This window comes from Neovison vison, chromosome 1 (genome assembly GCF_020171115.1).
Source record: "Neovison vison isolate M4711 chromosome 1, ASM_NN_V1, whole genome shotgun sequence".
Taxonomy (NCBI): Eukaryota; Metazoa; Chordata; class Mammalia; order Carnivora; family Mustelidae; genus Neogale; species Neogale vison.
Window position 1 is genome coordinate 157,593,462 of NC_058091.1, and position 15,547 is coordinate 157,609,008.

At 56.4% G+C, this 15,547-nt stretch overlaps 1 protein-coding gene across 1 annotated transcript; it reads right to left on the minus strand.

The window, feature by feature from the left end:
- Positions 1-844: 844 nt before the first annotated feature.
- Positions 845-15,334, minus strand: LOC122912551 (double homeobox protein 4C-like). The gene is made up of 8 exons (XM_044258501.1): positions 15,328-15,334; positions 13,978-14,117; positions 13,412-13,526; positions 4,402-4,541; positions 3,849-3,950; positions 3,159-3,299; positions 1,664-1,744; positions 845-940 (listed from the first exon to the last, which is right to left on the minus strand). Exons 1-8 carry the CDS (start codon positions 15,332-15,334, stop codon positions 845-847), a joined length of 822 nt encoding a protein of 273 aa, XP_044114436.1.
- Between the last annotated feature and the right edge of the window lie 213 nt (positions 15,335-15,547).

Below are 15,547 nucleotides of genomic sequence, written 5' to 3' on the forward strand. Positions count from 1 at the left end.
TGACAGGGAGTATCTGTCTTCTTCCTGAGAAGCGAGAGAACATTGTATGTAGTGAGCATGCTGATAGACACCAACCAGAGACAGGGAAAAAAAGAAGTGCAAAGGTTCTGGAAAGAGCCACATTGGTCCCCTCATTGCTGGAATGCCTTCTGAGACTGACTGTCATCCCCGGAACTGTCATGCTGTGTCCACTGGAATGGCTCCAGGGCAATAAGCCAGGCAGGCAAAGTCCACAGGGCATTCTGGACTTTGGCTGGGACAGGATCTCTGGGCAATGGGGGCCTGCGGTCGTTTCCCGTTTGGCTGGTTCCGAGCCCTCCCAGCCCGGATGGCTTGGCCTCCCTGGGCCCCCTCAGGGGAGACTTGTAGCGTGCTGTCTTGGTCTACACGCTCAGCTTCTGCAGATTGGAAGTTCTGCTTCATCAGGAGGCAAAGGCATGGGGGAGGTGTCCTCTGACTTCTCTTCCTTGCTTAGGTTTGCTGCCAGGGCCAGAGTTTCCCTGGCCCCAGAGTCTAGGGCGATGGCAGGGAGGAGGGCCGGTGTGTGTCCTGCCCGTGGTCACTCAGGTGTCAGGGAGGGTATAAAGTGCCCAGTGTCCTTAATGCCTTCAGGTGCCTTGTGGAGATTGATGACCATCGGGAATGCCATGGAGCCCCGTCCACGCGGCAGGGAGGAGCACCCTTCTGTCTTTCCAAGACGCAGATGCTCCTTTGGGGCCTCAGGCTTTCACTGGAGCTTGAGCCTTGTTTCCTGTTCCTCGTCCTTGCTGTCCTGTAAAGGACTGCCTCTCAGAAAAGGACGTCTGAATGAATGGAGAGTGGGGAAGCCGAGGCCTCCCTGGTCCTAGGCGTGAGGCCATGTGGAATCGTGCAGCATGGCCAGCAGGGCCTGAAAGTCTTCCTCACTGAGGGGCGCTTCCAAGGGTCCCGGAGGCTCCTCCTGCCACAGATGCACACTCGGATAAGGCTGTGTGTCTTCCTCCCTCTCTGTGGCTGATAGAAGCTCCTCTAAGAAACTTGAATCTTCTGCAGAAGATGGGTGCTGTGGAACCAGTGCACTAGGGAGCCCAGCAGCAGGGGGTGCCTGCCACCGCCAGCCAGGGTTCCCAGCGTGTGCAGGCTGCCCAGCTGCTGCATCCGGAGCCTGTCCTGTGCTCACGACAATTCCGGACCCCTTGCCCAACCACTGTGGGGCATAGTGGCTACCCAAGGGCCCTGCCTCCTGCACGGGTTGGCAAGGATTGTCATCTGGAGGCAGGGGATAGCCTTGGAAGGGCACGAGTACCAAGCCAGGGAGCTCCTGTTGCCGCTGGCATTCCCCTTGGGTCAGGGGACAAAGACGGGCATGAAGAGCTGAAAGGCACCCTCCCTGAGTCGGTCCCATCAGGGAATGGCTCCTCATGGCTTCAGGAGTGGGAGAGTTGCATCCTCCCTGCCAGGCTTGGGTGGGCGGGGCCGTAGTGGCCTCCACGGCCTGGCTCCCAGGGCCCCCACAGGGAACCAGAGGGGCAAAGCCCATGGAGAGGACAGGAAGGGTCGCTGCAGCAAAAGCCTGCATGCTTCCCAGAGGATTGGAAGGAGCAGGAACCAGAAGCTGAGAGCATCCAGGGACGCCGGGCTGAGAGCATCCTGGGTCCCCTGGGACAGTCAAGTGAGGACTGGCTTCCTGGTTTGCCGCCCGGTCATTCGCGGAGCCACTTCTGCTCTGCCCTGGGTGCCGAGCTCTTCTGTTCTGGAACCAGACCTGGGACAGAGAAGAGGGGTTGCGGACATGAGAATGAGAAGAAGTGAAAGACACCACCTCGGCCTGCCCCTTCCCCTGCTCGGGATCTCTCAGGGAGAAGGCCAGGTCTGTTGCCCTGACTCTCAGGGCAACTCGGTTCACCCCTTTCACCTGGCTCTTGTGAAGTAGGGGCAAGTCCCAGGCAACTGTGGACACCTGGTCTCGATGGAATTCCCACTTGACTGGATGGAATGGCAGCCGCTCAGCTCTGCTCTGCTGTGCTCTGCTCTGCTGAGCTCCCCTCTGTAGTGCTCTGCGTGGTCCCTGCCTAGCGCTCTCTTTGTTTGCCCATTGCAGCTTCCTGACCAGCCATTCCTTGAGTCTTGGGGCCAAGACTTAGCTGACCACCTGCCCTCCTTTCCCAGCCTACTCCAAGTCCTCCGGGCGTCCCTCAGCATTTGACCCCCAGTGTCCGACTGGATGTGATCCCAATGGCAAACCACCTCCTCTGCCTTGGAGGCCTTCAGCCCAGCTGCGGAACTGGCCTCACATCGACACACTCCGTCTACAGGCACAGGTCTTGAGCCCCCAGGGGAAGTCATGGACCGCCAGGACTCCAAATCAACCACACCCGCGTTGGATTTGCCTCTCTGTATTCCTCCGCTGGCTGGATGAGAAGGGGGTTCTCAGGAACGAGCACCCTGAGCCTCCCCTCTTTCCAGGGACAAGACTTGTCAGGGGCCAGGCCCGTACATGCCTCCTTAAAGCAGGCTCACGGGCTCTGGCCCTAAAGGAGTGCCTTGCGGAGAGTCTACATCCATTGACCATAAAGCTGTTTCACAGGTACTTAACTAGAAACAAGTCTCTCTGGAGCTCGGGGAGAACAAGCCTGCTCAACTGGGCCCCCCCCCCGGGACCTCTCCCCCACCTGGCCAAGAATCCGAGGGCCGATAATCCTAAATGATTAGGTTATCCAGAAAGGTGTGGCTTGTGAGCAGGATCCATTCTCGCCCTGGGGGTGCTGAGGCCCAGGTCACTGACAAACACTTGGCCACTCACAGGAAGGCAACCCCACTCACACTCAGGAAATCCTGGGGGCCACATGGAGAGCGACCCCAAGCCGTCGAAGCACTGACACTTTGCATGACCTCAAGAGAGGTGGCAACTTTTCCGTTTCCCCACTCCTGTCCACGCACCATTTCTACACACATGGGCACGACCACCTCACCTTCACAGCCTCCCCTAGCATCCCCATTTCGGCTGACACATTCTGCTTTTGTGCAGTCCATCCTTTGCAAGCTCCATGCTCTCCCCCTACTGCCCAGGCACTGGACCCCGTGGATAACCCCGACGAGCCCACGTTTCTCCAGGAATGTCTCAGGGGCCACTCTCCACTGCACATTCAACAGTTCACAGGCACCCTCCGCACATGTACCTGAATGCGGCATTCCGGGAGGCCTGTGAGTCTGGCCAGCTGTTCTCTGGTAGAAATGCTAGGAAATGGGTTCTTCTCAAAGGCTTGAAGGAGGAGACTGGTTTTGGATGGAGAAATGGCTGTCCGTTTTCTCCTGTCCTCCTTTGGGAAACGTTCTGAAAGGAGAACAGAGTTAGAAAGAAGGGTTGGGAGCCAAGGCCCATCCAGCGTGGAAAGAGAAGTTGGTGTCCGTGTGTGCCTGTGTGTGTGTGTGTGAGTGTGTTTGTGTGTGTGTGGGTGTGTGTGTGTGAGTGAGTGTGTGTGTGTGTGTGTGTTTGTGATTTTACATTTTCCTAATAGCTTCTCTTTCCCTGAGTCCATGAGGTCAGCATGGACCCACCCACACAAGCCAGCACTTGCCTCTAGAGCCTGAGGGGACCCAAGAAAAGGACTCTGTCCTTCCTGGCACTTTCAGGACAAGAAGATTCACAGCCTTTCTGTCCCAGAAACAATGCACCTGCCACCGGGGCGGTGTAAACAGAGTGTCCATCGCTGGGAACACGAAAGGCAGCTGCGACAAGGTAACGTGGGTTCCTTTCCTGAGCCCTCTTGCCCAACCCTTGACAAGCCCATGCAGACCCGTTCCTGCGTGAAGGAGAAGCTCCAGAAGAGACTCGTTTGGTAGACTGGGGACTCACCTGGAGTCCAAGCTGGAGGCTGTTCCTGTCCACACGATGGCCCTTCCCCTTGGGAGTTTGCAGACGCCAATCGGCTCTGCCTGAGCTGTCTGGTGCGCTCGTTCTGGAACCACACCTAAGTGGCAAAAGAAGAACCGACGGTCAGGCAGCACTGGTGAACTGGTTCTATCTGTATCTGTATCTGAATGTACATCATCGACCTCTATCTCTATGTCTCTCATCTGGCTACCTCCGTATCTTCCATTCCTTTGTGTCCCTCATACCTAAAGTCTCAGAGAGTTTTGTGTGGGCCACGCGATAAGCCCGGGCAAATGATTTCTAGGGGAAGTCGGCCTGGATATGTTGACCCGTTGGAGTGCCCGGGCCATGCCAAGCAGTGGTCCCCGTGTTCTCAGACAGAATGACTTGGAAAGACTTCAAAGGGCATGGGGTCCCCGGGAATGCCCATACAGGAGCCAAAGCATCTGAGCTCCCAGCTGGGCATGGAGATTGACATGCACTGGCTTCAGCCAGATTGTGTCCACAACTTGTGCCCCAGGGAGAATGAAAGAGAAGCTTAAGCCTACCTGGATCCTGGACTCTGGAATGTCTAGCTCTCGGGCCAGTCGTTCTCTGGTGGTGATGCCAGGGTACCGGTTCTGCTGGAACAACGCTTGCAGAGCCTCTTTCTGCCACGGCCTCAAAAGAAGCCGCCTCCATCGGGATCCTGTTGCAGGGTAAATGGCCACTGGATTAGGAAGACTTGCCTAGCAATGGGAACCGGCTCTGCTGCCTCAGCTCTTCACATTCTGCCCCGTCCACCCATTGCCAGGCCAGAGATTATTGTCCCTTGGCCCCCCACGGATTCACTGGAGAGCCTGCTCGATAGGACCCTGGCAGCCTGCCCTCTGCCCGTGGGAATGGGTGATAGTCCAGGATCTAGGGAGATACCAACCTGTCCCGAGCCATGTGATGGCATGCCAACGAATGAGGAGACCCGCGGGGCGAGTGAGGGAGGAAAGCACCTTAGGAGGAACAAAGAGGACCCAACTGCTCCTAAGAAACATCCAGGAAAAATCCGACAGTACATCCTGCCGAGTGCTGCCGCGTTGGAGGTGAAAGTTCCATTTTTGTCAGTGACACCTGAAAGAGGTGCCGAACCTCGACCCATACTCTGCCCCCAGAGATCTAGCTTGCCTATTTTCCAAAGCGGGACTCTTGTTGGGACTCCTGCCCACCGACTTCAGTTTTGCTTCCGACGGCGGCCACGCGCAAGCCTCTCTCGATCCCCTTCCCCCAATCCTCTGTGGATCAGAACCTTCCAGCCTGTGTCCCGGCTGGCAGGGTGGACCCTCTTAGTGCCCTGAAGCCCGGAAAGTAACCGGGGCCTTTGTGGAAAACAAGCGGGGAGCAGGGCCTCTGAGGGGAACTTACTCCTTGATGTGCTGGTGGGAGCCATGCCGCTGCAGTACCTCGGGTCCCAGAGCACTGGCCGGTCGACTGGGCAGGATCTGGGAGCTTGCGTCTGATCAAAGCCTAGGATGGCCCACCCCCAATCACTTCGACAGCTCCTGTCGAAGTGAAGCCCTGCCTTCAGTGGTTCCGACCTTTGGGAGAAGAGGTGTTCAGCAGGATTTCGGGACCACCTGAGCCGAGAGCTGGACCTGGACAGGTGGATGTGCCCGACCCACCCTCCTCTGCATGGAATGTGCCTCTCCCACTCCTGCAAACTTGTCTCCAGGATGACAGCCCTGACATCGAACGGTGCTGTTGAGACTCTGGGGACTGTTAGGGCCGATTTAGTGTTCACACCTGTTTAACTATTAGGGCCTGCTTAGCCCAGAGCCACTCCATATTGCCTAGGTAGCCATACTGTTGTTTACATCCACGGACTGCATTCCGGGAATCAATGCCCCAGTGGTTCCTGGGATCGGTACCGGGCATCGATTCCGGAAGTAAACGCCCTAACCACAGAAGCCACATGCCTTGAGGCCTGCGGTTATGCTCTATACAACCAGCCCGTGAGATCGGGGCCGGGTCGCTCTCTACGGAGGCGGCCCTGGCCTGTCCGTCTGACTTCCAATGCTGGGCATTGAAGAAAGCTTTGCATAACGTTCACTTCGTGTCGGTCTCGTTCCCCTGGCTGGTCAGTCTGACTTCTAATACTCGGCATAGTATAAAGCTTGGCATAGCATTCTCTTTGCCTCATTCTCGTTCCTTTGATAACGCACCCCATCTGGGACTGTCTAGGACTGGACCCGGTGAAGGCTGTTCTACCCTTGTTTCAGATTCTGGCATGTGGGTGTGGAACGCGAGTCCCCTTTGGCTTCCCAAGACGAGCCTCCTAATTAAGTTCCCTTCTATTGCATCGCATGGCTTTCGATCTTTCTTTCCACTGTTTATGTGTACTGTGTCTTTATCGGAACGCCGGTCTTGTTTCATTGGGCAGCTTTCCTTTTCTCCCCTTTTTTTCCATGTTTGCTGATTTTTGTATTACTTGAATAAACAGATTATATGGTAAATGCCCTGGTATCTTCACCTTCCCCCTCCAATTGGGACTGGTCACCCACTTGGCTTGCTGTCTCGGTGCCTTCCACGATTGGGGATTCCGTTTCCAAAGACACCCAGGCAGGTCCCAGGCAGCTCGTGAAGCAACACTTCCCTGTGGATCCAGGCAGGACACTGAGATCAGTCAGCTGAGATCGGAGGCACGGAAGAGAGAGATTTCGAGCCAGCCATCGCCATGTATGTGGAATGGATTGCTCCACAGCCCTAGCTGCTTGTGGGGACAAGGGAACCACAAGTTCGGAGGAAAGGCTTGGGACATGTGAACGTGCAGTGTTTGAGACAAGTGGAGATGCTACCATGTCCTGTTCTAAGGGAATCAACGCTCTCCGCCGTCTGAGAGGGATTCAGGCCTCCCTAGGTTTGCCAGAGAGAAACAGTCTGTGCTATGACGACTCCATGACTTTGGGTTTCCACTGGCTCCACCTGGTGTTCCTATTCTTCACTGCTCTTGGCAGGGCGTAGCCAGAGAGACTTGAGCTCTCAATGGAGCGCCCTACGTAATAATGACCTAGGAGGAGAAGCCAGCTGCAGGAACCTGGGAAGCAGATGGAGAAGTTCAGATCAATTCAAAGCAGAATGGAATCCGGAAGGGCCAAGTTGCCTCTCCTGTGAAGCTGGTCTGTGTTTGTGTGTGTGCGTGTGCGTGTGTGTGGGTGTGTGTGTGTGTGTGTGTATACAAAATACCTAACTCCGCTTACATTGTGGTGATCCCATCTGTGGTCAAAAGGAAGATGAGATGGAATGTGCCATCAGTCGACCGCTTCAGTGGATTCCCAGAGCCGGCCAGTTATTGAATCGGCCAGGCAACTACCAAGCAACCCGACAGCCAACCAGCGGCCCAAAAGGAAATGGTACACAGAGAACCAAATGACGCACCCATTGCCTTTTGGCTCACTCGGCTCTGCAGTTCCATGAGGTGAACCACAGGGAGACAAGTAGAACCCAGTAGAAAGAGGCGGAAAAGGGAGTCATTTTCGCAGGACGTGACGGCAGTCCCAGAGCATTTCCTAATGGTAGGGGTGAGTGTGTGTGCGGGTCAGAGGGTGTGCTCGTGCTTCCGTCCCAGAGGAACCAGTGGCTTTCGGTCAAGAAACGGCATCTGCAGAAACAGAGTAATCGCATCTCCTGGAAGCTCGAGGGGATCTCCCCGGCCAGGTAGTTGGTGGCTCTCCTGGCTGGGCTTTTCCCCATGGTGGCTTGCAGCACGAGGAGACAGGTGGGCAGGGGGCCTCCCCAGAGGGTGCCCTCGAACTTTCTGGGCGCCGTTGTCTGAGCACAGAGGTTTGAGGAATGCGCAAAACCCCCACAATGGTCAAGTGCCGAGTCCTGACTGGAGCCTATCGAGGGCAGCTGACCATCAGCGCAGCTCTCTGTGGCTTTTCCAGACATTGCTGTCCTGACGTTGCAGGTGGCCTCCAGGCACTGCCTGAGGCTGACCCTCAACAAGACGAGGAGCCGTGCTGAAGCCCCGAGACCATGTCCCGCAGACACGTGGATCCTGTTTTTGGCGCCTCATTCTTCCGCTTGGGTGATCTCTATCAGAGGGCGAGACGATCCCTTTGAGGGATCCCAGGGGTGGCACAGCTGGGGGAAGAGGCCCTGACAGATCCGAGGCCCTGGGGCCTTGGCCTCCAAGCCCACGAGTAAGAACCCGCTAACGGGCAGACTTCCTGCAGCTTCCACATGGACACCTCCTCTGCCAAGCTATTTTCCAGAGTGGTGCTGCGTGTTGCACACATGCCAGGGGCTTGAGACCTCGCTGATGTGCATGGCACTGGCCATGCATGGAGAGGACAGGCTCCAGGGCTCATGTCCGTCCTTGAGAATCTGGTGTGGCTGGCCTTGGACCCCAGTGTGGCTGCAGCCCTGTTCTTCCCTCCACATCATGTGTGCAGAAAGGCCAGCCCCAAGAATCCACAGACCTTGGAAACACGGCCAGAGGAGACTGAGGTCCTCCCAACCCCACAAGAGAGCCATTCCACCATGTAGCTTCTCTAGACACAACCCAAACCCCGTCTGTCCCGAGGACACTTTGGCTAGGCACATTCCAGATATCCTAACCCACTCTGTTCGGGGAGGGAGAGACACGAGCTTCCACCCAGCCTACAAAAGCTACAGGTTGATGTATCCCTAGAGCCAACTGAAGAACAAAACACTAGGGCTGGTGAGATGTGGAGGGTTTCCAGCACAAGCTCCATCCACAGAGATATACCCGCGATCCACCTGTGGAACTAGGCACGTAGCCACATGGGGCTACAGATACATTTGTGCAAAAGAGCATGTGGATAGTGAGAGAGATCGAGTTGGCCGGAAGTGACCAAGGTCAGACTTCTTTGGTTCCTTGCAACATGGATCCCATACGTGTTGGCCATGGGTTTAGGGTTGGACTCAAGAAACCAAATACACAGCCTCTCATCTCCCAGGGCACATGGGAAAGTGGTAGGGACAGAAGAAAAAACCGAGGAAATAACCCAGTGAAGCCCACCTGAATCTACAAAAGGTTTTGACCACATCCCTTTCCCCGGTGGTTCTGTACCCATACTCTAAGAAGCATAAGCATGATCGTGAGACTGTGTGGACATCTGCAGGTATCCACGTGTGAAAGAAAATGAGATAGAGGAAGAAGGAAAGGTCGACTGAGATCTGAAGAAAGGGAAAGAGAGAAAAGGAGGAAGGGCAGGGGCATAAAGCAAGGTTGGGGGGGGGCTGTGACTCAATGCCTGCCTTCCATGATGATCCTTACGTGGGAATTTGGCCTCCGCTGAGAAGAGTGGAGTCAGGTACAGTATGCGTGGAAAGACTTCCACTTGTGCTCCACCTTCATCCCTTGGAGGAATGCTTGCACAGAAGGCACCCTCCGGGCAGGCGGAGGGGGATGAATGCTAGGAAGTGTTGGTGCAGCCTCTCGGGCTTGTCTGTGCCAGAAGCTCTGAACTACACGTGGACATGCCGATGGCTTCCACAGTCCATTCCCGGGCCAGAAAGCATCACCAGTCTCTGAGGATGGGCAAGCATGACCGGACGGTTGGGGATCGGAATGAATCATGACCAGACACCGTACTGGGGAGCCAAAGATAGGTTTATTAGGTCAATGGAGTGTCCCATGGACCTTGAAAATCCAGGATGGATTTCCTCAAAGTTCCCTTTCGCAAGGGAGAGGAGTGGCCCCGCCAAAGGAAGATCACAAAGATGCTGACAGGGAGTATCTGTCTTCTTCCTGAGAAGCGAGAGAACATTGTATGTAGTGAGCATGCTGATAGACACCAACCAGAGACAGGGAAAAAAAGAAGTGCAAAGGTTCTGGAAAGAGCCACATTGGTCCCCTCATTGCTGGAATGCCTTCTGAGACTGACTGTCATCCCCGGAACTGTCATGCTGTGTCCACTGGAATGGCTCCAGGGCAATAAGCCAGGCAGGCAAAGTCCACAGGGCATTCTGGACTTTGGCTGGGACAGGATCTCTGGGCAATGGGGGCCTGCGGTCGTTTCCCGTTTGGCTGGTTCCGAGCCCTCCCAGCCCGGATGGCTTGGCCTCCCTGGGCCCCCTCAGGGGAGACTTGTAGCGTGCTGTCTTGGTCTACACGCTCAGCTTCTGCAGATTGGAAGTTCTGCTTCATCAGGAGGCAAAGGCATGGGGGAGGTGTCCTCTGACTTCTCTTCCTTGCTTAGGTTTGCTGCCAGGGCCAGAGTTTCCCTGGCCCCAGAGTCTAGGGCGATGGCAGGGAGGAGGGCCGGTGTGTGTCCTGCCCGTGGTCACTCAGGTGTCAGGGAGGGTATAAAGTGCCCAGTGTCCTTAATGCCTTCAGGTGCCTTGTGGAGATTGATGACCATCGGGAATGCCATGGAGCCCCGTCCACGCGGCAGGGAGGAGCACCCTTCTGTCTTTCCAAGACGCAGATGCTCCTTTGGGGCCTCAGGCTTTCACTGGAGCTTGAGCCTTGTTTCCTGTTCCTCGTCCTTGCTGTCCTGTAAAGGACTGCCTCTCAGAAAAGGACGTCTGAATGAATGGAGAGTGGGGAAGCCGAGGCCTCCCTGGTCCTAGGCGTGAGGCCATGTGGAATCGTGCAGCATGGCCAGCAGGGCCTGAAAGTCTTCCTCACTGAGGGGCGCTTCCAAGGGTCCCGGAGGCTCCTCCTGCCACAGATGCACACTCGGATAAGGCTGTGTGTCTTCCTCCCTCTCTGTGGCTGATAGAAGCTCCTCTAAGAAACTTGAATCTTCTGCAGAAGATGGGTGCTGTGGAACCAGTGCACTAGGGAGCCCAGCAGCAGGGGGTGCCTGCCACCGCCAGCCAGGGTTCCCAGCGTGTGCAGGCTGCCCAGCTGCTGCATCCGGAGCCTGTCCTGTGCTCACGACAATTCCGGACCCCTTGCCCAACCACTGTGGGGCATAGTGGCTACCCAAGGGCCCTGCCTCCTGCACGGGTTGGCAAGGATTGTCATCTGGAGGCAGGGGATAGCCTTGGAAGGGCACGAGTACCAAGCCAGGGAGCTCCTGTTGCCGCTGGCATTCCCCTTGGGTCAGGGGACAAAGACGGGCATGAAGAGCTGAAAGGCACCCTCCCTGAGTCGGTCCCATCAGGGAATGGCTCCTCATGGCTTCAGGAGTGGGAGAGTTGCATCCTCCCTGCCAGGCTTGGGTGGGCGGGGCCGTAGTGGCCTCCACGGCCTGGCTCCCAGGGCCCCCACAGGGAACCAGAGGGGCAAAGCCCATGGAGAGGACAGGAAGGGTCGCTGCAGCAAAAGCCTGCATGCTTCCCAGAGGATTGGAAGGAGCAGGAACCAGAAGCTGAGAGCATCCAGGGACGCCGGGCTGAGAGCATCCTGGGTCCCCTGGGACAGTCAAGTGAGGACTGGCTTCCTGGTTTGCCGCCCGGTCATTCGCGGAGCCACTTCTGCTCTGCCCTGGGTGCCGAGCTCTTCTGTTCTGGAACCAGACCTGGGACAGAGAAGAGGTGTTGCGGACATGAGAATGAGAAGAAGTGAAAGACACCACCTCGGCCTGCCCCTTCCCCTGCTCGGGATCTCTCAGGGAGAAGGCCAGGTCTGTTGCCCTGACTCTCAGGGCAACTCGGTTCACCCCTTTCACCTGGCTCTTGTGAAGTAGGGGCAAGTCCCAGGCAACTGTGGACACCTGGTCTCGATGGAATTCCCACTTGACTGGATGGAATGGCAGCCGCTCAGCTCTGCTCTGCTGTGCTCTGCTCTGCTGAGCTCCCCTCTGTAGTGCTCTGCGTGGTCCCTGCCTAGCGCTCTCTTTGTTTGCCCATTGCAGCTTCCTGACCAGCCATTCCTTGAGTCTTGGGGCCAAGACTTAGCTGACCACCTGCCCTCCTTTCCCAGCCTACTCCAAGTCCTCCGGGCGTCCCTCAGCATTTGACCCCCAGTGTCCGACTGGATGTGATCCCAATGGCAAACCACCTCCTCTGCCTTGGAGGCCTTCAGCCCAGCTGCGGAACTGGCCTCACATCGACACACTCCGTCTACAGGCACAGGTCTTGAGCCCCCAGGGGAAGTCATGGACCGCCAGGACTCCAAATCAACCACACCCGCGTTGGATTTGCCTCTCTGTATTCCTCCGCTGGCTGGATGAGAAGGGGGTTCTCAGGAACGAGCACCCTGAGCCTCCCCTCTTTCCAGGGACAAGACTTGTCAGGGGCCAGGCCCGTACATGCCTCCTTAAAGCAGGCTCACGGGCTCTGGCCCTAAAGGAGTGCCTTGCGGAGAGTCTACATCCATTGACCATAAAGCTGTTTCACAGGTACTTAACTAGAAACAAGTCTCTCTGGAGCTCGGGGAGTACAAGCCTGCTCAACTGGGCCCCCCCCCCCGGGACCTCTCCCCCACCTGGCCAAGAATCCGAGGGCCGATAATCCTAAATGATTAGGTTATCCAGAAAGGTGTGGCTTGTGAGCAGGATCCATTCTCGCCCTGGGGGTGCTGAGGCCCAGGTCACTGACAAACACTTGGCCACTCACAGGAAGGCAACCCCACTCACACTCAGGAAATCCTGGGGGCCACATGGAGAGCGACCCCAAGCCGTCGAAGCACTGACACTTTGCATGACCTCAAGAGAGGTGGCAACTTTTCCGTTTCCCCACTCCTGTCCACGCACCATTTCTACACACATGGGCACGACCACCTCACCTTCACAGCCTCCCCTAGCATCCCCATTTCGGCTGACACATTCTGCTTTTGTGCAGTCCATCCTTTGCAAGCTCCATGCTCTCCCCCTACTGCCCAGGCACTGGACCCCGTGGATAACCCCGACGAGCCCACGTTTCTCCAGGAATGTCTCAGGGGCCACTCTCCACTGCACATTCAACAGTTCACAGGCACCCTCCGCACATGTACCTGAATGCGGCATTCCGGGAGGCCTGTGAGTCTGGCCAGCTGTTCTCTGGTAGAAATGCTAGGAAATGGGTTCTTCTCAAAGGCTTGAAGGAGGAGACTGGTTTTGGATGGAGAAATGGCTGTCCGTTTTCTCCTGTCCTCCTTTGGGAAACGTTCTGAAAGGAGAACAGAGTTAGAAAGAAGGGTTGGGAGCCAAGGCCCATCCAGCGTGGAAAGAGAAGTTGGTGTCCGTGTGTGCCTGTGTGTGTGTGTGTGAGTGTGTTTGTGTGTGTGTGGGTGTGTGTGTGTGAGTGAGTGTGTGTGTGTGTGTGTGTTTGTGATTTTACATTTTCCTAATAGCTTCTCTTTCCCTGAGTCCATGAGGTCAGCATGGACCCACCCACACAAGCCAGCACTTGCCTCTAGAGCCTGAGGGGACCCAAGAAAAGGACTCTGTCCTTCCTGGCACTTTCAGGACAAGAAGATTCACAGCCTTTCTGTCCCAGAAACAATGCACCTGCCACCGGGGCGGTGTAAACAGAGTGTCCATCGCTGGGAACACGAAAGGCAGCTGCGACAAGGTAACGTGGGTTCCTTTCCTGAGCCCTCTTGCCCAACCCTTGACAAGCCCATGCAGACCCGTTCCTGCGTGAAGGAGAAGCTCCAGAAGAGACTCGTTTGGTAGACTGGGGACTCACCTGGAGTCCAAGCTGGAGGCTGTTCCTGTCCACACGATGGCCCTTCCCCTTGGGAGTTTGCAGACGCCAATCGGCTCTGCCTGAGCTGTCTGGTGCGCTCGTTCTGGAACCACACCTAAGTGGCAAAAGAAGAACCGACGGTCAGGCAGCACTGGTGAACTGGTTCTATCTGTATCTGTATCTGAATGTACATCATCGACCTCTATCTCTATGTCTCTCATCTGGCTACCTCCGTATCTTCCATTCCTTTGTGTCCCTCATACCTAAAGTCTCAGAGAGTTTTGTGTGGGCCACGCGATAAGCCCGGGCAAATGATTTCTAGGGGAAGTCGGCCTGGATATGTTGACCCGTTGGAGTGCCCGGGCCATGCCAAGCAGTGGTCCCCGTGTTCTCAGACAGAATGACTTGGAAAGACTTCAAAGGGCATGGGGTCCCCGGGAATGCCCATACAGGAGCCAAAGCATCTGAGCTCCCAGCTGGGCATGGAGATTGACATGCACTGGCTTCAGCCAGATTGTGTCCACAACTTGTGCCCCAGGGAGAATGAAAGAGAAGCTTAAGCCTACCTGGATCCTGGACTCTGGAATGTCTAGCTCTCGGGCCAGTCGTTCTCTGGTGGTGATGCCAGGGTACCGGTTCTGCTGGAACAACGCTTGCAGAGCCTCTTTCTGCCACGGCCTCAAAAGAAGCCGCCTCCATCGGGATCCTGTTGCAGGGTAAATGGCCACTGGATTAGGAAGACTTGCCTAGCAATGGGAACCGGCTCTGCTGCCTCAGCTCTTCACATTCTGCCCCGTCCACCCATTGCCAGGCCAGAGATTATTGTCCCTTGGCCCCCCACGGATTCACTGGAGAGCCTGCTCGATAGGACCCTGGCAGCCTGCCCTCTGCCCGTGGGAATGGGTGATAGTCCAGGATCTAGGGAGATACCAACCTGTCCCGAGCCATGTGATGGCATGCCAACGAATGAGGAGACCCGCGGGGCGAGTGAGGGAGGAAAGCACCTTAGGAGGAACAAAGAGGACCCAACTGCTCCTAAGAAACATCCAGGAAAAATCCGACAGTACATCCTGCCGAGTGCTGCCGCGTTGGAGGTGAAAGTTCCATTTTTGTCAGTGACACCTGAAAGAGGTGCCGAACCTCGACCCATACTCTGCCCCCAGAGATCTAGCTTGCCTATTTTCCAAAGCGGGACTCTTGTTGGGACTCCTGCCCACCGACTTCAGTTTTGCTTCCGACGGCGGCCACGCGCAAGCCTCTCTCGATCCCCTTCCCCCAATCCTCTGTGGATCAGAACCTTCCAGCCTGTGTCCCGGCTGGCAGGGTGGACCCTCTTAGTGCCCTGAAGCCCGGAAAGTAACCGGGGCCTTTGTGGAAAACAAGCGGGGAGCAGGGCCTCTGAGGGGAACTTACTCCTTGATGTGCTGGTGGGAGCCATGCCGCTGCAGTACCTCGGGTCCCAGAGCACTGGCCGGTCGACTGGGCAGGATCTGGGAGCTTGCGTCTGATCAAAGCCTAGGATGGCCCACCCCCAATCACTTCGACAGCTCCTGTCGAAGTGAAGCCCTGCCTTCAGTGGTTCCGACCTTTGGGAGAAGAGGTGTTCAGCAGGATTTCGGGACCACCTGAGCCGAGAGCTGGACCTGGACAGGTGGATGTGCCCGACCCACCCTCCTCTGCATGGAATGTGCCTCTCCCACTCCTGCAAACTTGTCTCCAGGATGACAGCCCTGACATCGAACGGTGCTGTTGAGACTCTGGGGACTGTTAGGGCCGATTTAGTGTTCACACCTGTTTAACTATTAGGGCCTGCTTAGCCCAGAGCCACTCCATATTGCCTAGGTAGCCATACTGTTGTTTACATCCACGGACTGCATTCCGGGAATCAATGCCCCAGTGGTTCCTGGGATCGGTACCGGGCATCGATTCCGGAAGTAAACGCCCTAACCACAGAAGCCACATGCCTTGAGGCCTGCGGTTATGCTCTATACAACCAGCCCGTGAGATCGGGGCCGGGTCGCTCTCTACGGAGGCGGCCCTGGCCTGTCCGTCTGACTTCCAATGCTGGGCATTGAAGAAAGCTTTGCATAACGTTCACTTCGTGTCGGTCTCGTTCCCCTGGCTGGTCAGTCTGAC

What these genes read in the sequence shown, in the direction of transcription:
- LOC122912551 (XM_044258501.1), bottom strand. An exon ending in TTCCAGAGTCCAGGATCCAG is followed by an intron (nt 13,527 to 13,977) that starts GTAGGCTTAAGC and finishes TTTGCCACTTAG; the next exon opens with GTGTGGTTCCAGAACGAGCG. An exon ending in ACCGGGCGGCAAACCAGGAA is followed by an intron (nt 941 to 1,663) that starts GCCAGTCCTCAC and finishes CATCTGTGGCAG; the next exon opens with GAGGAGCCTCCGGGACCCTT.